General features: G+C 51.3%; 2 protein-coding genes across 2 annotated transcripts; one reads left to right on the top strand and one right to left on the bottom strand.

Moving 5' to 3' along the window:
• Positions 1-1,525: 1,525 nt before the first annotated feature.
• LOC310890555 (olfactory receptor 14C36-like) lies at positions 1,526-4,544 on the bottom strand (the record flags this gene model as incomplete). Its single annotated transcript, XM_083852881.1, has 1 exon — positions 1,526-4,544. Exon 1 carries the CDS (start codon positions 2,462-2,464, stop codon positions 1,526-1,528), a length of 939 nt encoding a protein of 312 aa, XP_083709007.1. The 5' UTR covers positions 2,465-4,544.
• A 13,653-nt stretch (positions 4,545-18,197) lies between these two features.
• LOC310890650 (olfactory receptor 14A16-like) lies at positions 18,198-22,326 on the top strand. The gene has a single exon (XM_083852963.1). It carries the CDS (start codon positions 18,698-18,700, stop codon positions 19,646-19,648), a length of 951 nt encoding a protein of 316 aa, XP_083709089.1. The 5' UTR covers positions 18,198-18,697; the 3' UTR covers positions 19,649-22,326.
• Positions 22,327-23,681: the final 1,355 nt, after the last annotated feature.

Here is a 23,681-nt window from a genome sequence, read left to right as displayed (position 1 = left end):
CTGCCACCTCCAGACACAAGGGACCTCACAGTCCCTTTGCGTGACACGTTCCTGCTGCTGCCCTATCAGCTGCAGAGACAGAAGTGACCTCCCAGTCACTGCCCCAGTCCCATTCCTCCTGCTGGGGCAGGAGATCCTGAGGCAGAGCTGACCACTTTCTCGTCCCCACGGGAATAGGACTCACCTTTGTGGGTCACAGAGTAAACAAAGGTTTAATGGGAAGGTTTGGTCTTCTTCTTTGCTTAGGGTATGGGAAAGCTCTTCGGTTTAGGGTCTTTTTAGGTCTTCCAAGGACTTGTCTAGGCCTTAATATAGCATTTTAATGCTAGTGTTAAGGGCAGTGAATACCGTGAGCAAGAGAGTAACGGGAAGGGAAAGGGGCTATGGGTGAGTTTTGCTTCAAGGGATACTTTGAGTTCAAGCATTAGAGTAGGGCATTCCTGTCAGAGTGTTGGAGTAGCATTTAGTTTTAGGGATTAAAACTACTGGTTAAAATAAGGTAAGGGCCATACATGACTGTTTTAAGTCAGTGTTACCACAGCTTCGACATTTCATGAACCCTCTTATTTCAGCTGGCCATGCTCCTCTTCCCACCCCAAAATCTCGCATCCCTCGTGTCCAGGCTGCTCCTGACCTCCCCATATCTTATTGGGATCAGTTTTCTGATGACATTCATGATCGCAGATATCTGTCTCACCTCTGTAGGCTACTCTATTCCTGAGAAGGAAGTGGTGCTGTTGCCAGGAGAGAAAAGGACACAAAGGTCTTTAGGAGCATCGGGCAAAACGTGTCCATCAGCTCTTTACCTCTAGAAAACTGTGTTTCACACTTAAAAGTTTTGTTTCCAGAATGCCTTCTATGGCCCCGGGTTCCTTTTCCCAGGCCCTCATGCATGCTTCAGTTTTGGATGTGTAGAGATGGAATAAGGAAAGCCAAGGCACAGATGGAACTGTGTTTGTGAAGGGATGCAAAGAATAACAGGAAGGGATTCTGTAGATGCTTTGCTCAGAAAAGAAAGGCCAAGGAGAGTGTACCCCCTCTGATGGATAAGAAGGGTGAACTGGTAATGACAGACATGGAGAAGGCTGAGGAACCCAACAACGTCTTCTCCTCAGTCTTCCCTGCCAGTCAGGCTTCCCAAGTCTTTCATTTCCCTGAACCAAGAGATGGAGGCTGGGGGTCAAAGTCCCACCTGCTGTAAGTGAAGAGCAGGTTTGAGACCACCTGATGAAACTCAACACGTACAAGTCTATGGGGCCTGATGACTTGCGCCCCAGGTCCTGAGGGAACTGGCTGATGTAGTTGCCAAGCCTCTCTCCATCATATTTGAAGAGTCCTGGCAGTCGGGTGAAGTCCCTGGTGACTGGAAAAAGGGAAACATCACTCCCATTTCTAAAAAGGGTAGAAGGGAGGACCCAAGGAACTCCAGAACAGTGAGCCTCGCCTCACTGGATTATTTCTAATATTACATTTTGATAATAAGTGTAATGACAAAAATGGTATGATAATAATCACAATAATGAAGTCATTCTTGATGATGAAGAAGCATGTATAGAAATATTTTCCTCACTGTATCTTTGAGATCCTGGTTCCTCATGCTGTAGATGAGGGCGTTCACTGCTGGAGGCACCGCTGAGTACAGAAATGACACCATCAGCTGCAGGGATGGGGAAGAGATGGAGGGAGGCTTCAGGTAGGCAAACAAGCCAGTATTAACAGTCATAGAGACCACAGCCAGGTGAGGGAGGCACGTGGAAAAGGCTTTGTGCCGGCCCTGCTCAGAGGGCATCCTCAGCACCGCCCTGAAAATGTGCACATAGGACACCACTATGAAGACAAAACAACCACATCCTAAAGAAACACTAAACACGAGTGCCCCAACTTCCCTGAGGTAAGCATCTGAGCAGGAGAGCTTGAGGATCTGGGGGATTTCACAGAAGAACTGGTCCACAGCATTGCCTTGGCAGAGGGGCAGGGAAAAGGTAGTGGCCGTGTGCAGGACAGCATTGAGAAAGCCACTGCCCCAGGCAGCTGCTGCCATCTGGGCACAAGCTCTGCTGCCCACGAGGCTCCCGTAGTGCAGGGGCTTGCAGACGGCAACGTAGCGGTCGTAGGCCATGACCGTGAGAACATAAAATTCTGACACAATCAAGAAGACAAACAGAAATACCTGTGCAGCACATCCTTGATAGGAGATGGCCCTGGTGTCCCAGAGGGCATTGGCCATGGCTTTGGGCAGAGTGGTGGAGATGCAGCCCAGGTCGAGGAGGGCGAGGTTGAGGAGGAAGAAGTACATGGGGGTGTGGAGGCGGTGGTCGCAGGCTACGGCGGTGAGGATGAGGCCGTTGCCCAGGAGGGCAGCCAGGTAGATGCCCAGGAAGAGCCCGAAGTGCAGGAGCTGCAGCTCCCGCGTGTCTGCGAATGCCAGCAGGAGGAACTCGCTCACAGAGCTGCTGTTGGGCATTTTCTGACATTGGGCACAGCTGTCTGTTGAAAAGGAGAAGGCAGAAAAAGGTTAGAACAGACTTCTCTGAGGAGAAGCTGTTGCAGGTGTTAGAGCACTCTCATCCCAAGCCTCTCTCTTTGCAGGAGAACCTTTCTGCAGCTCCATGACTTGAGTCCCAGCTGATGCTCTCTGAGAGTGGCACTGGGAGCAGGGACTGCTGTGGGCTCCAGAGGAGTCTTTCCTGCTGTGAAGCTGGCTGGAAGCAGGAACACGGGGGAAACTCGAGTTCAGTCCACTTATGAAATCCATAAACTTTGCAGTGTTGTTGCAGAGAACACATCCAACCGCAGTGTAGAGCAAGGCAAATATTCTTATGCTCAGGACAACAATCACAATCTTGTGTTTCCCAATAAGTGGAGACTGCTTAAAGCAGAGAAGCCCCAGTCCCAGTGCATCTGGACAGAATTCTCACCTTATTTCTGGTGTCTCAGCAGGATCTCAGCTCCTCCCTCTTAAACAGGTGCAAACGCCTCCTTCCAGCTGCCAACTGACAGCCGTCCAGCACCACGGACATGGCCTAAGCATGGAGGTGTCTTCTCCTTGGGGCACCTGGATAACACAAGCATGCCACGAGAGAGCTGCATCCTGCTGGAGACCAGCCTGCAGACCAGAAGAACACCCCACAGACAGACATGAATATCCACAAGGTGAGGTATCCCAGTATCCCATCTGCATCCCCTGCAGTGCCTGAAGGAGGCTGGGCCACCCCGCTGTTGTCTGACCAGGGACACCTGGCTTAGGGCACTCCAAGGGGCTTCTGCCAGACTTCCTCACCTCGCAGTGCCATCCAGCAGGACTCCCAAAGCCTACTGCATTGCCCACTGCCCTCCCAGGAACAAGACCCAGCAGGAGACCCTTCCAGGACGTGCAGCTGCATGGCCCTGCAGCCAGAGACGTACCTTGTCAAGGGCTGTGCAGATTTCTCCTGCAGGCAGCTCTCAGCATCCTCCCACTGCCAACTGCCTCCAAGCCCTCTCTCCTTCTCTCCTGTCCCCGTGCCAGCTGCGGTCAGAGCCCCCAGCCCTGCTGCGCTGTGCACAGGAGCTGCTCCTGGGCACAGCTGTCTCTCTGCACCAGGGCCCTCTTGCCACGAGCTCTCTCTGTCCCACGAGCCCGGCCCAGCTCAGCACCAGACGCCCAGCCCAAGGCATTGGAATCCCCCCTCGGGGGGCTTTGCTGAGGAGCCCACGAACCTCAGGCACTGAGAGACAATTGAAGACATCTCTCAACAAGTCCTAGTCAGAGGCAAGTTTCCTGCAGTGTCCCCCTGAGGGCCAGCACTGACACAGCCTCCCTTGGAGCTCGTTAGAGCAGAGCATTGGAGGCAGCAAGGACAAATAGAGAAAGACAATGTCAAGGCACACTGATGTGTAGAAAAGCAGGATGTGTTTCACCAAGCACAAGGGACAGGCCTTGACCCCCAGCCCCTGGGAAGGGAGATCCTTTCCCTTCACACACTGCTCAGGGCTCTTCCTGGGGCAGGAGGAGATGGGGATGTGCATGGCCAAGTGCAGGAGAATGGTACGAGCCCTGCCTGGTTCATGGGTGGGGGCGAGGAGGCAATGAGGCCCTGGTGCTTTACCGAGAAGCTGTCTCCTCCAAGGCCTCAGTGGCAGAGACAACAGCCAGAGCCATGGACAAAAAGACCTGGGTCCTGTTGGGACTCTCAGCCTTGTCAGAGGCCTCTCTCCTCTCCACACCAGGCTTTCTGAGGGACAGATTCTTGTCAAAGACAAAAAAAAAAAAAAAAAAGAAAGAAAAATTGTTTATATAAATACTTTAATAATGGAGGATTAAGGAGAATCATCATCCTTTAATGGATGTGGGGGGAAACCTGGTGACAAGAGATGAGGTAAAGGCTGAGGCACTTAATGTCTTCTTTGCCTCAGGCTCTAGCAGCAAGACCAGTTGTTCCCCTGGACATTTCTTCCTCCTCCTTGCCAGTACCAACCTTCCAAGGGGCACTTTGTGGCAGTTTTTTCTCTCCTGCTCTTTCCTACTACCAAAGAAAGCTCCATCAGGGTGGCAACCACTCCTGAAGGAGGCATCCCAACCCATCAGGCTCCTTGCGGCCTGTCAGCCAAGCAGACAGAAGTCACCTCACCAGCATCTCCCAAGGCCTGGGCCTGCTGCTGGCCTTGCAGCTTCTTGGCTAGACACAGCCAAGCCTTGTGCCTCCTGCTGTCCAGTCCTGGACTCAAGCAGAAGGGACAGGACAACCCCTCTGCGGGCCTTCTTTCTGTCTGGGTCCTCCTGGGGATGGAGGCAGAGGGGATCCCACAGGCAGCATGCCAAGCAGGGGCCTTCTGCTGGCCTAGCAGGGCCCCTGGCAGATGTCAGCCCCAAAGTGCAGATCCCAGGGAGAAGCCAAGGCTGACCTGCCACCTCCAGACACAAGGGACCTCACAGTCCCTTTGCGTGACACGTTCCTGCTGCTGCCCTATCAGCTGCAGAGACAGAAGTGACCTCCCAGTCACTGCCCCAGTCCCATTCCTCCTGCTGGGGCAGGAGATCCTGAGGCAGAGCTGACCTCTCTCTACTCCCCTGGGGACTTGGTTTTCAATTTCTCGGTTGGAGTTTAAGCAAAGTTATAGTGGCAGGGTTCCAAAGCAACTAGGGCTCACCTTTCTGGGTTAGAGAGTGAAGAAAACTTTACTGGGAAGTTTTGGTGTTCTTCTGTGGGTATCATGTCTGTGGTTAGGTAAGATATGTTACAGAGCATTTTAATACTAGTATTAAGGGAAGGTATCAGGTTGAAAAAGAGAGTAAACGTAAGGGAAAGGGGTATGGCCTGAGTTTTCCTTTAAGTGATACTTTGAGTTCAAGCATTAGAGAAATGCATTCCTGTCAGAGTGTTGGAGTAGCATTTAGGTTTAGGGATTAAAATTCCTGGTTCAAGTAAGGTAAGGGCCATACATGACTGTTTTAAATCAGTGTTACCACAGCATCAGCATTACATGAGCCCTCTTACCTCTACCGCATCGTAAGCTTCTGCTGGCCAAGCTCTTCTTCCCACCCCAAAATCTCACATCTTTCTTGTCCAGGCTGCTCCTGACCTCCCCATATCTTATTGGGATCAGCTTTCTGAGGACATTCATGATCGCAGAATATCTGTCTCACCTATTTTGTTTACTCTGTTCTTGAGAAGGAAGTGGTGTTCTTGCCAGGAGGGAAAAGGTCTTTAGGATCATCCTGTACAATGGGCCCATCAGCTCTGCACCTCCACACAATCACACTTCCTACCTATAACTTTTGTTTCCCAAATGGCTTCTATGGATCCAGGGTTACTTTTCCCAGCCCCTCACACATGCTTCAGTTTTGGATGTGCACGGATGGGATAAGGCAAATGACATGATTAGTAGATGAGGGAAAGGCTGTGGATGTGGTCTACCTTGACTTCAGTAAGGCTTTTGACACTGTTTCCCACAACATTCTCCTCAAGAAACTGGCTGCTCGGGGCTTGGACTGGCGTACGCTTCGTTGGGTTAAAAACTGGCTGGATAGCCAGGCTCAGAGAGTTGTGGTGAATGGAGTCAAATCTGGTTGGAGGCCGGTCACTAGTGGTGTCCCCCAGGGCTCGGTACTGGGGCCGGTCCTCTTTAATATCTTTATTGATGATCTGGATGAGGGCGTCCAGTGCACCCTCAGTAAGTTTGCAGATGACACCAAGTTAGGTGTGTGTGTCAATCTGCTCGAGGGTAGGAAGGCTCTACAGGAGGATCTGGATAGGCTGGACCGATGGGCTGAGGCCAACTACATGAAGTTCAACAGGGCCAAGTGCCGGGTCCTGCACCTGGGGCGCAACAACCCCAAGCAGCGCTAAAGGCTGGGGGATGAGTGGTTGGAAAGCTGCCTGGCGGAGAAGAACCTGGGAGTATTGGTGGATAGTCGGCTGAATATGAGCCAGCAGTGTGCTCAGGTAGCCAAGAAGGCCAACAGCATCCTGGCTTGTATAAGAAGCAGTGTGGCCAGCAGGTCTAAGGAAGTGATTGTCCCCCTGTACTCGGCTCTGGTGAGGCCGCACCTCGAGTACTGTGTTCAGTTTTGGGCCCCTCGCTACAAGAAGGACATGGAGGTGCTCGAGAGGGTCCAGAGAAGGGCGATGAATCTGGTGACTGGTCTGGAGAACAAGTCTTACGAGGAGTGGCTGAGGGAGCTGGGATTGTTCAGCCTGGAGAAGAGGAGGCTCAGGGGCGACCTTATCGCTCTCTATAGATACCTTAAAGGAGGCTGTAGCGAGGTGGGGGTTGGTCTATTCTCCCACATGCCTGGTGACAGGATGAGGGGGAATGGGCTAAAGTTGCACCAGGGGAGGTTTATGTTGGATGTTAGGAAGAACTTCTTTACTGAAAGGGTTGTTAGGCATTGGAAAGGGCTGCCCAGGGAAGTGGTTGAGTCACCATCCCTGGAGGTCTTTAACAGACGATTAGATGTTGAGCTCAGTGATATGGTTTAGTGTAGGACTTGTTAGTGTTGGGTCAGAGGTTGGACTGCGTGATCTTGGAGGTCTCTTCCAGCCTAGATGATTCTGTAATTCTGATTCTGAAAATATGATAATCTTCACAGTAAAGTTAAGCCAAAGGATGCATGGGCTGATGGGAGCTCTGCAACGCCAGGACACACAGCGAGGCCACAGCACAAAGGTCTCAGAGGCCTTCAGTGAACAAGCGGAAATGACCAAGACTGGGTGACCAGGTGTCCTGGTTCCAGTTAGGACAGAGATAATTTTCCTCCTAGTAGCTGGTAGGGTGCTATGTTTTGGATTAGGATGAGAAGAGCGCTGATAACATGCTGATGTTTTAATTGTTGCAGAGCAGTGCTTACACCAGGCCAAGGACTTTTCAGCTTCTTGCTCTGTCCTGCCAGCGAGCAGGCTGGGGGTGCAGCAGGAGCTGGGAGGGGACAGACCCAGGACAGCTGACCCAAACTGGCCACAGGGGTATTCCATACCATCTGACGTCATGCTAAATAATATATAGGGGTGGCTAGCCGGGCTGGGGGGGCCGGCTGCTCAGGGATAGGCTGGGCATCGGTCAGCAGGTGGTGAGCAATTGCATTGTGCATCACTTGTTTCTTACACATTATTATTATGAATACTATTATCATTATCACCATTATTATTGTTGTTATTATTATTTTCCTGTCTTAATAAACTGTCTTTATCTTGACTCACAGGCTTCACTTTCCCGTTTCTCTCCCCCATCCCAGAGAGGGAGGGGGGAGGGTGAGCGAACGGCTGTGTGGTGTTTAGCTGCCAGCCGGGTTAAACCACGACAGTCCTTTTTGGCGCCCAACGTGGGGCCCGAAGGGTTGAGATATCGACAAATCTGACCAGAGTGTGTTAAACTAAAATTGGTATAAGTATTGGACCTGCTTAATAGTTGCTAGTCACGATGTTGATTGCCTTAATCTCCAGTCTGCTGTACCTGTATTCCAAATTGAGTTTTATGGTGCGTTACTTTCTGTATGTGCTCCCTGTTGCACTGTTTATCCTTTCCGGGCCCTGGTTTAAGATTGTTATGGTACTGTGCGGTGTAGCAATGGCTTATGAAATGATGAGATATCTGGTCATGACTTTAACCTGGTATTTGTACTCAGCACTGACGTCGACTCTATACTTTGGAACCCATATCTCGGAAACTATTAGCAATTACACCTATTGCCTGTTTTCGTTAGGGAGCCAATCTGTGAAGGGGACAGGGGAAGACATGTTTCCCTACCTGTTCACTCTCCCTTTCTCCTTCACCACCACCCTCTTATCCCCCGAGCTAGTTACGGTGGTTCTCCGAGATGTTGAATATCCTTGGGATACTCAGACCAGCCTGCTCTTGTTGTTATGTCTCCTGAATGCGCTTCAGATTTTGTGGAGGGTTAAACAACTACTTAGGAATCTCATCCGGAGATCTGTCTTGAGGTGGGATAGTTGCGAGTGGCAGGGAGTGTGGGAGGATATGGGCAGGTTTCTAGAGCAGTGGGCACCTCCAGTGTTTTGGACATTCACCCCTGAACAACTGCAAAATCCTAAAAAGCTGGAAGAATGCTTGAAAAAAAGGTGTCATGACTCTGGCAGTTCCAAAGTGACACAAATCACTGTAGCGTGCTGGGGTCTGGCTTGTGCCTATCGAGCTGCAATTGATGCTACTAGCAACCTAGCTCCAGCTCCTGCAGCCGCTCCAGCTCCAGCTCCTGCAGCCACTCCAGCTGCAGCTCCTGCAGCCGCTCCAGCTCCAGCTCCTGCAGCCACTCCAGCTGCAGCTCCTGCAGCCGCTCCAGTTCCAGCTCCTGCAGCCGCTCCAGCTCCAGCTCCTGCAGCCACCCCAGCTCCTGCAGCCGCTCCAGCTCCTGCAGCCGCTCCAGTTCCAGCTCCTGCAGCTACTCCAGCTCCAGCTCCTGCAGCCGCTCCAGCTCCTGCAGCCGTTCCGGCTCCTGCAGCCGCTCCAGCTCCAGCTCCTGCAGCTACTCCAGCTCCAGCTCCTGCAGCCGCTCCAGCTCCTGCAGCCGCTCCAGTTCCAGCTCCTGCAGCCGCTCCAGCTCCTGCAGCCGCTCCAGTTCCAGCTCCTGCAGCCGCTCCAGCTCCTGCAGCTGCTCCCACTCCTGTGGCTGGGTCAGAGAAACGAGCTGTAGCAGTGCAAGTTGACCCCGCAGAGGGTATTCCAACCCCTGTGGCAGACCCTGTGTCTGGGTCAGAGAAACGAGCTGTAGCAGTGCAAGTTGACCCCGCAGAGGGTATTCCAACCCCTGTGGCAGACCCTGTGTCTGGGTCAGAGAAACGAGCTGTAGCAGTGCAAGTTGCCCCTGTAGACAAGGTGAAAAAATGGTATAGAGGCTCAGGTCGTTTAAAACGCAGACAGTCTTCTGCTAAGTCTGGGCGTAGTGAAGACGAGGCTGGGCCATCAAAGGTGCAGGAGACTGAAGATGAGGATGAGGATGGCGAAAAATCAACAGTAACTACCCGGACTCCATACCAGCCATCAAAGGTGCAGGAGACTGAAGATGAGGATGAGGATGTCGGAAAATCAACAGTAACTACCCGGACTCTACACCGGCCATCAAAGGTGCAGAAGACTGAAGATGAGGATGAGGATGTCGAAAAATCAACAGTAATTACCCGGACTCTATACCAGCGTGAGCTACGAGATGTGCGAAAAGATTTTGGTCGCTGTATAGGTGAGCAGCTTGTCACCTGGCTGCTCCGGTGCTGGGACACCGGAGCCAATTATGTGGAATTGGAGGGCAAGGAAGCCAGGCGGCTGGGATCCCTTGCTAGGGACGCATGCATTGACAAAGCAATTGGAGATGGAGCACAATCTCGCAGCCTCTGGAGGCGTCTCCTGTCAGCTGTGAAGGAAAGGTATCCCTTCAAGGAAGAACTTGTATGTTTACCAAGCAAATGGACCACCATGGAGAAGGGAATTCAGTACCTGAGGGAATTGGCCGTACGGGAAGTAATTTATAAGGACCTAGACGACGCACAAACATCCGCAGATCCAGATGCAGTCCGGTGTACACTACCCATGTGGCGGAAGTTTGTACAGAGTGCCCCATCATCATATGCCAACTCATTGGCAATACTAGCCTGGAAAACGGAGGAGAATCCCACAGTGAATGAAGTGACTAAAATACTCCGGCAGTACGAAGGAAATCTCTCCTCTTCCCTAAAGGCCTGTGTCTCAGCTGTGGAGAAACTCTCTGAAGAGGTCCACCAACTTAAAGAGAATTTATCTTCCCCTCCACCTGAACGAACCAGTGTCCACCAGCTAAAAGAGAATGCTTTAGAGAAACTTTCTGAAAAGATCCACCAACTTGAAGAAAGATTATCTTCCCCTTCACCTGAACGAACCAGTGTCCACCAGCTAAAAGAGAATACCTTGGAGAAACTTTCTGAAAAGATCCACCAACTTGAAGAGAGTTTATTTTCCTCCCCACCTGTACAAACCAGTGTCTCAGCTATTAGGGGTAAACGTTCATCTATGCAAGGAAGACAATATGGTGGGCACACACACCGCGCCACCCTGTGGTTTTACCTACGTGACCATGGAGAGGACATGAGAAAATGGGATGGAAAATCTACTGCGACCCTAGAGGCACGGGTACGTGAATTACAAAGGAAAACAATTGGGAAAAAGGAGTTCTCTGAAAGGTTTGCTGCTCCAACTTCCAGCAGGCAGTCCTTTAAACACAGAAATGAAGATTCTGACCAGGACTAGAGGGGCCCTGCCTCCAGCCAGGGGGAGGAAAGGGACAATCGAGTTTATTGGACTGTGTGGATTCGATGGCCTGGCACGTCAGACGCACAGAAGTATAAGGCTTTGGTAGACACCGGTGCACAATGTACTCTAATGCCATCAAGCTATAAAGGGCCAGAGCCCATCTGTATTTATGGTGTGACGGGGGGATCCCAGCAGTTAACTGTATTGGAGGCTGAAGTGAGTCTAACCGGTAATGAGTGGCAAAAGCACCGTATTGTGACTGGCCCAGATGCTCCGTGCATCCTTGGCATAGACTATCTTAGAAGAGGATATTTCAAGGACCCGAAAGGGTTCTGCTGGGCTTTTGGCATAGCTGCTTTGGAGACAGAGGACATTAAACAGTTGTCTACCTTGCCTGGTCTCTCAGAGGACCCTTCTGTTGTGGGGTTGCTGAGGGTTGAAGAACAGCAAGTGCCGATCGCTACCACAACTGTGCACCGGCGGCAATATCGCACCAACCGAGACTCCCTGAGTCCCATCCATAAGCTAATTCGTCAACTGGAGAGCCAAGGAGTGATCAGCAAGACTCATTCACCTTTTAATAGTCCCATATGGCCAGTGCGAAAGTCTAATGGTGAGTGGAGACTAACAGTGGACTATCGTGGCCTGAACGAAGTCACGCCACCACTGAGTGCTGCAGTGCCGGACATGCTAGAACTCCAGTATGAACTGGAATCAAAGGCAGCCAAGTGGTATGCCACAATTGATATCGCTAATGCATTTTTCTCCATCCCTCTAGCAGCACAGTGCAGGCCACAGTTTGCTTTCACTTGGAGGGGAGTCCAATATACTTGGAATCGGCTGCCCCAGGGGTGGAAACACAGCCCTACCATTTGCCATGGACTGATCCAGTCTGCGCTGGAGCAGGGGGAAGCTCCTGAACAGCTGCAGTACATCGATGACATCATTGTGTGGGGTGACACTGCAGAAGAAGTTTTCGAGAAAGGGAAGAAAATAGTCCAAATCCTTCTGAAGGCCGGTTTTGCCATAAAACCGAATAAAGTTAAAGGACCTGCACGAGAGATCCAGTTTTTAGGAATTAAATGGCAAGATGGACGTCGTCAAATCCCAATGGATGTGATCAACAAGATAACAGCTATGTCTCCACCAACTAGCAAAAAAGAAACACAAACTTTCCTAGGTGTCGTGGGGTTTTGGAGAATGCATATTCCAAATTACAGTCTGATTGTAAACCCGCTCTACCAAGTAACCCGTAAGAAGAATGCTTTTGAATGGGGCCCTGAGCAACGACAAGCCTTTGAACAAATTAAGCAGGAAATAGTTCATGCAGTAGCCCTCGGGCCAGTCCGAACAGGACCAGATGTAAAGAATGTGCTCTACACCGCAGCCGGAGAGAATGGTCCCACCTGGAGCCTCTGGCAGAAAGAACCTGGGGAAACTCGAGGTCGACCCCTGGGGTTTTGGAGTCGGGGATACAGAGGATCTGAAGCCCGCTACACTCCAACTGAAAAGGAGATATTGGCAGCATATGAAGGAGTTCGATCTGCTTCAGAAGTGGTCGGTACTGAAGCGCAGCTCCTCCTGGCACCCCGACTGCCGGTACTAGGCTGGATGTTCAAAGGAAGGGTCCCCTCTACGCATCATGCAACTGATGCTACATGGAGCAAGTGGGTTGCACTGATTACTCAGCGGGCTCAAATAGGAAACCCCAGTCGCCCAGGAATCTTGGAGGTGATTATGGACTGGCCAGAAGACAAATACTTTGGGATATCATCAGAGGAGGAGGTGGTTCGTGCTGAAGAAGCCCCCCTGTACAACAAGCTACCGGAAAATGAGAAGAAATGTGCCTTGTTCACTGACGGGTCCTGTCGTATTGTGGGAAAGCATCGGAGATGGAAAGCTGCTGTATGGAGTCCTACACGACGAGTTGCAGAAGCTGCTGAGGGAGAAGGTGAATCGAGTCAGTTTGCAGAAGTAAAAGCCATTCAGCTGGCTTTAGATATTGCTGAACGAGAAAAGTGGCCAGTTCTCTATCTCTATACTGATTCATGGATGGTAGCAAATGCCCTGTGGGGGTGGTTACAGCAATGGAAGCAGAACAACTGGCAGCGCAGGGGCAAGCCCATCTGGGCTGCGGCATTGTGGCAAGATATTGCTGCCCGGGTAGAGAACCTGGTTGTAAAGGTACGCCATGTAGATGCTCATGTGCCCAAGAATCGGGCTACTGAAGAACACCAATACAACCAGCAGGTGGATCAGGCTGCTAAGATTGCAGTGGCTCAGGTGGACCTGGACTGGCAACATAAAGGTGAATTATTTATAGCCCGATGGGCCCATGACACCTCAGGCCATCAAGGTAGAGATGCAACCTACAGATGGGCTCGTGATCGAGGGGTGGACCTGACCATGGACACTATAGCACAGGTTATTCATGACTGTGAAACATGTGCTGCAATCAAGCAAGCCAAACGGTCAAAACCTCTTTGGTATGGAGGACGATGGCTGAAATATAAATATGGAGAGGCCTGGCAGATTGATTACATCACACTCCCTCAAACCCGCAACAGCAAGCGCCACGTACTTACAATGGTGGAAGCAACCACCGGATGGCTGGAAACATATCCTGTGCCCCATGCCACCGCCCGGAACACTATCCTGGGCCTTGAAAAGCAAGTCTTATGGCGACATGGCACCCCAGAGAGAATTGAGTCAGACAACGGGACTCATTTCCGAAACAACCTTATAGACACTTGGGCCAAAGAACATGGTATTGAGTGGGTGTATCACATCCCCTATCATGCACCAGCCTCTGGAAAAGTTGAACGATACAATGGACTGTTGAAGACTACACTGAAAGCAATGGGTGCTGGGACATTCAAAAATTGGGATACACATTTGGCAAAGGCCACCTGGTTAGTCAATACGAGGGGATCTGCCAACCGAGCTGGACCTGCCCAATCAAGCCTGTTACGCACTGTAGAAGGGGATAAAGTTCCTGTAGTGCACGTAAGAAACATGCTGGGTAAAACAGTCTGGGCTACTCCTGCCTCAGGAAAAGGCAAACCCATTCGTGGAATTGCTTTTGCTCAGGGACCTGGATGCACTTGGTGGGTAATGCAAAAGAATGGGGAGGTCCGGTGTGTACCTCAAGGGGATTTGATACTGGGTGAGAATAGCCCATGAGTTGAATTGTAGTATGTTAATTATTATATAATACTGCATGTCATCACTACCATGATTGCTATATATCATAGATGAAAATGGTGATTAATTAGAATGTATTGGACAGAGTGTAACCTGAGCATGACATAAATGGTATGGAATAAGGGGTGGATATCTGTCCTGGTTCCAGTTAGGACAGAGTTAAGTAGCTCATAGTAGCTGGTAGGGTGCTATGTTTTGGATTAGGATGAGAAGAGCGCTGATAACATGCTGATGTTTTAATTGTTGCAGAGCAGTGTTTACACCAGGCCAAGGACTTTTCGGCTTCTCGCTCTGTCCTGCCAGCGAGCAGGCTGGGGGTGCAGCAGGAGCTGGGAGGGGACAGACCCAGGACAGCTGACCCAAACTGGCCAAAGGGGTATTCCATACCATCTGACGTCATGCTAAACAATATATAGGGGTGGCTGGCCGGGGTGGGGGGGCCGGCTGCTCGGGGATAGGCTGGGCATCGGTCAGCGGGTGGTGAGCAATTGCATTGTGCATCACTTGTTTTCTTACACATTATTATTGTTAATACTATTACCATTATCACTATTATTATTATTATTGTTATTATTATTTTCCTGTCTTAATAAACTGTCTTTATCTCAACTCACAGGCTTCACTTTCCCGTTTCTCTCCCCCATCCCAGAGAGGGAGGGGGGAGGGTGAGCGAACGGCTGTGTGGTGTTTAGCTGCCAGCCGGGTTAAACCACAACAGTTCTCTTCTTTTTTGTCATCCTGCTTCCATGATGGCCCAACTTTAGAGAAACCTGCCTTATCATCTTCCATATTTCTTGTCTTGGTAGGAGTTTCTTTCCTTTCTAAAGAAAAACTGACTTCCACACCTATTGTTTTCTCTTTCATAAAGAGGCAACCAATAGTGGCACAGGCTGGTTCTCTGGCCCATTGCAGGGGCTGGAGTGGCTGCAGGGCCCATCACAGGAGTTGTTCTGGCTGCAGGGCCTTTCAGAGGAGTTGGAGTGGCTGCAGAGCCTATTGCAGGTTTTGGAGTGGCTCTAGGGCCTGTCACAGGGGTTGGTTTAACTTTGGTCACACCTCAGGAGCTCAGAAGTGAAGTTCGAAAGCACTGGATGTGCCCACTGCTCTAGGTGCCTGCCCAGATCCTCCCACACTCCCTGCCACTCCTAACCCTCCTGCCTCTGGACAGATCTCTGGATGGCATGCTTAAGTGGTTGTTTGACTTTAAAAAAAGATGAAACACATTCAGGAGACATAACAATAGGAACACGTTGGTTTGACCATCCCAAGGATATTCAAAGCTTTGAAGAGCTAGTGTAAGTAGCCTGGAGGAGAAGGGGAGGTGAAGGAGAAAGGGAGAGTGAAGCAGTGGGGAAAAGTGTCCTCCCCTTGTCTCCCCCATGGCTTGGTTTCCTGAGGAGAAAAGGTCAAGAGTGTAATTCTTAATAGTTTCTGAGAGATGGCTCCCAAGGTACGGAGGTAATGGCAATGCTGAGTACAAGTACCAGATTAGTTTCATGACCAGGAATTTTATCATATCATAAGCCAGTGTTACACGATACAAGAAAAGAATAAACTTGAAGCAGCCATCAGAAAAGATAAACAGCATGACAGGGGAGACATACAGGAAGTCATGTGCTGTACAACAAAGATCTGAAATTGAGCACAACAGACCTGAGATTAAAAAAAAAAAAAAAAGAAAGAAAAAAGAAAGAAAATCATCTTTGTGATCAGCAACTATTAAAATCAACTCATGCTTATAAAGGCTTTCTTTTAACATGCTGTGGTGAGATCTGTCATTGGCTCAAAGTTTGTGCTCCATGTCGGGCACCAAAAAGAGAGTGGTTTAACCCGGCAGGCAGCTCAGCACCACACAGCCATTCCCTCACACACACACCCTGCTACACCCCCAGCGGATGCAGGAGAGAATGAGCAGGGGGAAAAAAATAACAAAATAATAATAATAAAAAAAGCATGGGTTGAGATGAAGACAGTTTAAGGGAAGACAAAAAATACGAACAATGATGATGATGATCATGACGGTGATTGCCTATCCCGCAGCAGTGGTACCCCCTACCCTGGCCAGCCACCCCATATTGATTGTTCAGCATGACGTCTGCGGTATGGAACATCCCTTTGGCCACTTGGGGTCAGCTGTCCTGCTTCTGTCCCCCCCAGCTTCTCAGGCACCCCCAGCCCTCCACTGCTGGGCAACAGCTAAGCCATCAGTGTGTGATAATCATTCTTCTCATGTTAAATCCGAAACACAGCATCATACCAGCTACTAGGAGGAAAATTAACTCAATCCTAGCCAACTCCAGGACACCCACAGACGAAGGGCATGATATCTCTGTGTGTATATCAAAAGAGAAAAGGTGGTGGAGATTAATTAGAAAGTACTGGAGCTGAGCACGATGCAGATGGTGTGGAATATGGGGTGGATATTGTCCTCATTTTGGCTGGGATAGAATTAATTTTCTTCCTATTAGCTGGCATGGTGCAGTGTTTGTATGTAAGACGCACTTCCAGACAAAATAACCGCATGCATGAGAAGGAAGAAGAGAAAAAGTGGAATCTGCCAGCCTTCTATCCCGTACCCTTAAATGAGTTTGTGCTGCAATTCCATTCAAATAGTTAGTGCGGTATTGTCAAAACTGTCCTGCAAATTCCTGCTGCTGTTACCTTGTGAGAGACAGCATAATCAGGGTGAGCCATCTGCCTGCAGACATTAACAGCTGACAGAATGGAGCATCTGTCCAGGGGAACCTTGAGAAACGGCAGGATTTTGCCTAAAGGAACATCTTGGCATTTACAAGGAGAAGAGCCCAGTGCTGCAGCAGAGGAAGAGGAACCCCACACATCAGGGCAGACTGGGACCCTGCTGAGTGAGCAGTGCCCAGGAGGAGGAGGGCCTGGGCACCACGAGGGATGCCATACGAGCAGTGGTGCTGCTCCCCAGGAACCAGGCCAGCTTCCTACAGAGCTGCCTTACGAGGAGCATGGCCATCAAGAAGATCTGAGTTATCAGACTCAGCTCAGATCTTGTGATATACCACATGGACAAGGGTCTAGAGCCAGCAGGAAAAGAGGTACAGGTGTGGGAGTCCTTAGGACAGTCTGGTGTGGAGAGCAGCAAGGGCTGTGACAAGGCTGAGAGTCTCAACTGGACCCAGGTCTTTGTGTCCATGCCTCTGGCTGTTGTCTCTGCCACTGAGGCCTAAGAGGAGACAGCTTCTCGGTAAAGCACCAGGGCCTCATTGCCTCCTCGCCCCCACCAATGAACCAGGCAGGGCTCGTACCATTCTCCTGCACTTGGCCATGCACATCCCCATCTCCTCCTGCCCCACGAAGAGCCCTGAGCAAGGTGTGAAGGGAAAGGATCTCCCTTCCCAGGGGCTGGGGGTCAAGGCCTGGCCCTTGTCCTTGGTGACACACATCCAGTGTTCCTACACATCAGGGTCACCTTGACGTTGCCTTTGTCTCCTTGTCCTCACTGCCTCCAATGCTCTGCTCTAACGAGCTCCAAGGGAGGCTGTGTCAGGGCTGGCCCTCAGGGGGACACTGCAGGAAACTTGCCTCTGACTTGGACGTCTTGAGAGATGTCTTCAATTGTCTCTCAGTGTCTGAGGTTCGTGGGCTCCTCACCAAAGCCCCCCGAGGGGGGATTCCAATGCTTTGGGCTGGGCGTGTGGTGCTGAGCTGGGCCGAGCTCCTGGGACAGAGAGAGCTCGTGGCAAGAGGGCCCTGGTGCAGAGAGACAGCTGTGCCCAGGAGCAGCTCCTGTGCAGAGCGCAGCAGGGCTGGGGGCTCTGACCGCAGCTGGCACGGGGACAGGAGAGAAGGAGAGAGGGCTTGGAGGCAGTTGGCAGTGGGAGGATGCTGAGAACTGCCTGCAGGAGAAATCTGCACAGCCCTTGACAAGGTACGTCTCTGGCTGCAGGGCCATGCAGCTGCACATCCTGGAAGGGTCTCCTGCTGGGTCTTGTTCCTGGGAGGGCAGTGGGCAATGCAGTAGGCTTTGGGAGTCCTGCTGGATGACACTGCGAGGTGAGGAAGTCTGGCAGAAGCCCCTCGGAGTGCCCTAAGCCAGGTGCCCCTGGTCAGCCCAGAACACTCTGCCCTGCCTGGCCAGGCCGGGCTCTCTGCCAGCTGCTCCGGAGCTCCTGCAGCCATGGAAAGAAGAGAAGCGCCCAAACTCCATCTGGCTTGCTGTGGCCCTTCTTCCTCAGCAGAATTCTCCTTTTTCTTCTCAGGGAAACACCTGAATGGGATGATAGTGTAACTCAGAGAGGGGTGCCACAAGGCAGCTGAGAACAGGACTGGTGGACAGAAGGGCTCTTCTCGGTCTTCACTAATGGACACTCCCATAAAATATCAGCAGGAGTGTACAGGAAATGTGAGGGCATTCAACCATCCAATACCTATCCTAAGCATTACAGGGGCTACTGGGATAAAATAAAGCAAACAAAATCCCTACAGCTCAGCTCTGCGTTCAGATGACTTGTTTGCAACAACCGACGAGTCGAATGGAGTTGAGTTTCCCCCTTGTTCCTGCCTCCCTCCTGCTGCACAGCAGGAAGGACTCCTCTGGAGCCCACAGCAGCCCCTGCTCCCAGTGCCACTCTCAGCCAGCACCAGCCGCAGCTCAAGCAAGAGAGCTGCAGAAAGGTTCTCCTGCAAAGAGAGAGGCTTGGGCTGGAGGTGCTCTAAGACTGCAACAGGTTTTCCTCAGAGAAGTCTGTTCTAACTTTTTTCTGCTTTATCCTCTTCAACAGACCACTGCGTCCAGAGTCAGGAAATGGCCAACAGCAGCTCTGTGAGCGGGTTCCTCCTGCTGGCATTCGCAGACACGCGCGAGCTGCAGCTCCTGCACTTCGGGCTCTTCCTGGGCATCTACCTGGCTGCCCTCCTGGGCAACGGCCTCATCCTCACCGCCGTAGCCTGCGACCACCGCCTCCACACCCCCATGTATTTCTTCCTCCTCAACCTCGCCCTCCTCGACCTGGGCTGCATCTCCACCACTCTCCCCAAAGCCATGGCCAATGCCCTCTGGGACACCAGGGCCATCTCCTTTCAGGGATGTGCTGCCCAGGTCTTTTTCTTTCTCTTCTTCATATCAGCAGAATATTCAGTTCTCACTGTCATGTCCTATGACCGCTACGTTGCCATCTGCAAGCCCCTGCACTACGGGAGCCTCGTGGGCAGCAGAGCTTGTGCCCAGATGGCAGCAGCTGCCTGGGGCAGTGGCTTTCTCAATGCTGTCCTGCACACAGCCACTACATTTTCCCTGCCCCTCTGCCAAGGAAATGAGCTTGATCAGTTCTTCTGTGAAATCCCTCAAATCCTCAAACTCTCCTGTTCCGAGTCAGTCCTCAGGGAGGTTGGGCTTAATGTAGTTAGTGTCTGTTTAGCATTTGGCTGTTTTGTTTTCATTATGCTGTCCTATGTGCAGATATTCAGGGCTGTGCTGAGGATGCCCTCTGAGCAGGGCCAGCACAAAGCCTTTTCCACGTGCCTCCCTCACCTGGCCGTGGTCTCCCTGTTTATCAGTACTGGCATGTTTGCCTACCTGAAGCCCCCCTCCTTCTCCTCCCCATCCCTGGACCTGGTTGTGGCAGTTCTGTACTCGGTGGTTCCTGCTGCCATGAATCCCCTCATCTACAGCATGAGAAACAAGGAGCTCAAGGACGCATTGAGGAAACACTTTGGATACATTTATTCATCATTAAGAATCGGGGCAAAGTCCTAACAGGACACTATTTTTTTTACTTTTTTCTTAATGTGTTGGAACAGTCTTACTTCACTTTTATACTATTTTCTGAACCTTGTGATTTTCATTCAGTAATCTACTTACTATCCTAGGTGTTTATCATTCTATTTTAGTTTTGAACCAAGTATCTCATGTACGTATAGAAGTGGGCTTCCCGTTTAGATAAAGACAAAAAAGAGTTGAGCAGAAATTCATTGGTCCCAGCTTTCATCCCTTCCCATCTTTTCTGGAGCTGGGGGAGCAGCCCCAGCACGCAGGAGGGGCTCAGGGCCCAGAGCCCAGCTGCCACAGGGAGGAGCAGCCCCGCTGGCCCTCGCGGCTGCCCCTCACTGCCCACTGGGCTCTGCCTCTCTGCTGCCTTCGGGTCGGGGCTGCTGCTTCCCTGGAGCCATGGTCATGGCCAGCAGCAGGACGTGGCCTTTTCACTGCTGCTCTCTTCTGGCTTCCACATTGTGCTTCTTGTATTTGGATAAGCCCTGAGATCTCATGTATGTTGGTGACAGTCCTGTTATCCCTACATTGGCATCTCTTCAATGTCTCTGCACGCCTCTTGCAAACCTGGTTTCAGGAATACACCCAAGGAGCTGCTTCCTGAACAGACCTCTTGCTTTTCTGGGCCTCACAATGGATCAGAACCCCAGCGTGATCAGTGAAGGACCAAGGGCTGGACCGGGAGCTGCCTTCTTCCTTGACTACGCCCCAGAAAACAGTAACTGGCCTTGACTGGCCTGATACCATCCCAGTGGTGCTGGGTCTGATGGCAAATGGCATCCTGGAGAGAAATATGTTGCTGCTGTGTGCCTGGGCCAGGCCTCTTGTGCTGGCCTGGGGAGCGGGGCTGGCCCTGCGGGGCACAGGCACTGTGTGCTGGGGATGTCCCAGGCAGGAGAGTAGGGCTCCTGCAGCTTCACGGCCCTCCATCTCCTGAGCCGTGGCTGGCCCCAGCGCGGGGGCTGCTGGGGAGGCCCAGAGCCGCCTTTGTGCCAGCAGCTGCGGTGCCTTGCGAGGGGCTGGGGCTTTGCTGGCCGTGCCCAGAGCCCTGCAGCAGGCTGCGGTGGGCACTGGCCTGGGGCCAGCCCAGCCTGGGCTGCTGGGCTGGGGAGAGGTCCGGGAGGTGGGGAGAGGTGGGCAGGGGCTGGGCTGGGCTGGGCAGTGCCCGGCAGAGGGCACCAGCAGCGTCAGGGAGAGGTGGCAGCATGCAGGGGAGGGCTCCCAGCAGGGCTTGGTGCTGCAGAGTCAGGGCTGGGGAAGGGAGCCCAGAGCTGCAGGGGCAGGGGACACGAGGCCGCTCGGGGCCCTTGCTGGCCTGGGCAGAGCAGGAAGGGGGCCCAGGGCATTCGTCCCCTCACTGCAGCCTACCAGGATCTGCACGGCGCTCACGCAGGGCCAGGATCTGCCTCGTGGTGCGCAGGGAGAGGGCAAAGCCTCTCTGAAGAAGAGGCTGAAAGTGAAAAAGGTCCCTCCGCTGCCCCGTGGTGTGACAGGGCCAGGGTGGGACAGGTTACCTTTATTTGATACAGTTCTTGTATAATTTGCATTGGTGATGGCACAAAAAGACAGCTCCTTCAGCAGTGATGTACATCCTTCTTCACGTTAGGACACAACTCAACGTCCTTCACTCTGCTTTATCTCACGGATGAACTGGATTAGGTCTCCTTGATTACTCTGAGGCACAGTGCAATGCTTTTTGCCTTCTGACAGTCCAGCACAATGTGTGTGACTTTCCCTTAGTCGGCGCATCGACCTGTTGGGTCATTTCACACTTTTTACTTTCATAACCCTAGTTGGACGGGGATGATTCCCCAAAGTGGGGAATGCTGATGGGTTCTGCCTCAGCCCTTTGTAATGTCCTCCTCTTGAGTCTTTCAGGCTGAGTTTTCCACACATGACCCAGGACGGTAAATGGATGTTTAGGTTTCTACTAGGAAGGAGGGAGAGTGTCTTGGGGTCCCAATGGCCATTTCAAATTTAGGTCTATCCCAAGAAACTGCTGAAGAAGGAATTTGCCTTGAAGGGGTTTCCTGTGCTGGGCTGGGCTGCAGTTTCAAGGAGAAAGAGCACTGCTGGCAGTGGAGGTGCCCGGGAAACATCACCTGTCCCCACCTTATCCACCAACGGGCTCTGGTCTCCTGCAGGTCCTTTCAGGCCGCTTCCGTTCCAGGGAATTACTCTAAATGCACCAGAGCCTCTGGAGGCTTAATGATTTCATTGAAAGCAGAACCAGGAAATGGGATTTCAAGGAAATATTTCAAATGTGAGTAAACTACTCTGAAGACCTTGGCACTGGTTGTTTATGGTCAGACAGCAAAGCTCTGCCTCAGTACCCAGTATTTTCTTCAGGACTTAAGTCATAAAGCAACTACTCATTACCTCAAATGATTCAATCCCTTCCATAAAATGTCACACAGTGTAGTTTCTCTCATGAAGAAATAGGCATTTTCAGGATGTATTTTCATCACAGAAAAAGAAATACTGGTGTTCACCTGTACTTGCATTGTCATCGCTTTGTCTATCATGGTGTGCTCCCTCATCTTCCAGGTACATCCACCTGTCTTGATTACACAGACCTTGCTGAATGTCCCCTTTCCAGCTGCCTGTCTGGACCTATGCACTTCCCATGGGTCTCCTGCTTTGCCCTCCCCTTCCTCCTGGATCACTCAGACCGCCCTCACCAACCCAGGTGCTGCTTTGAGCTTCAGGGAGTTGAAGCTTGCCCATCTATCTGCAGTCTGTCTAATTGTGTCCTTAGAAAGCTCATCATCATTTATCATTGAATTAATATCATATGGATTAATTCTAATCCTAACGCATATGATTTCCGGTCTATCAGTATAAAAGACTTCTGGTACAGTTACCCTTTTGGGAACATAAACCTCACAGGAGGCACACAGGATGAGGAGCTTGCTTTGCTTTTGGAAGATTGCTGCATGTTTTCCTGTTGTTTGGTTTGAAATAAGGAGAAACCCTTCTGTGCCTGTGTGCATCCAGGTCTCTAAGGCAAGCAAGAGGGAGCTGGTGCAAAGGAGCTGTAACATCCAGCTGCAGACCTCTGTGCCGAAGTCTGGTGGAAGGAGAAGTGATGCAAGCACCAAAGAGAGAAATGTCAGGGCTGGGGTGGTGAGGAGCAAGGTTCTCCATGCAGTGTCAGACCCCAAGAGTCTGCTTTTCCTCCCTATGCAGGTCTCCAAAGCAGACACCCTGAATCAGTATCAGTTAGAGAATAATGCTCCAAACTGAAATTCAACTAAACACATCCTTTAAGACGAGAAAAGATTTTTTTCAGGTGCTTCTTGAAATCTTCCTCCTTAACTACACCATGAAAGCTCTCCAATTAGCTCTACAAGTCTTGAAGACATGAAGAAAATTATGGGAGAGATATGTCTGCTTAGGACATTCTGCATTTTAATGAGTTCCGTGGTGTATTTTGGTGCTCCGTCCATGAAGCTCAGGTACTGAGAGGAGAATGATGTAACCGCTTGAGAAGGTAAAGTCAGGAGGAAAAGTTGAAGTGACTTGGAGTATTAATGGGCCCCACTGAGGGCTGTCACTAACAAAGCCTCCCCAGGGACTTGTTAGGGCACATAACTGGAGGCCATGATTGCAGACAGGCAAAGCGCTGTGCTGAGAAAAGTCTTGGTTGGTTTTGGTGAAGCAGAAGGGCCAAGGCCTGACCCCAGCCACTGGGAGGGGAGATCCTGCACCCCCACGTCTGGCTCAGGGCTCTTCTTGGGGTCTGTGTGATGTGGTGGGCAGTGTGATGCCACGAGAAGAACTTCATTAGAACACCTCCCCACCCCTGCACAGGGTATCAAGGAAGCAGTGAGGCCCCATTGCAATGACTCTATCTCGTCTCCTCACAAGCTCTAGGCAAAGGGACAAAAACGTCAGGGCTGTTGGGGCCTTCCCTTCTTGCCAGCACCCTCTGCCTTCTCTGCAGGCTTTCCTATGCTGTTCCACACTTTGCCCTATTTCCTTGAAGTCTGCAGACACCCATCTCTGTTCACCACCTTGC

Source organism: Anser anser, assembly GCF_964211835.1.
Source record: "Anser anser genome assembly, contig: HAP1_SCAFFOLD_32, whole genome shotgun sequence".
Taxonomy (NCBI): Eukaryota; Metazoa; Chordata; class Aves; order Anseriformes; family Anatidae; genus Anser; species Anser anser.
Note: the sequence above shows the minus strand (reverse complement) of the source record. Positions and strands in the feature narration are given on the sequence as shown.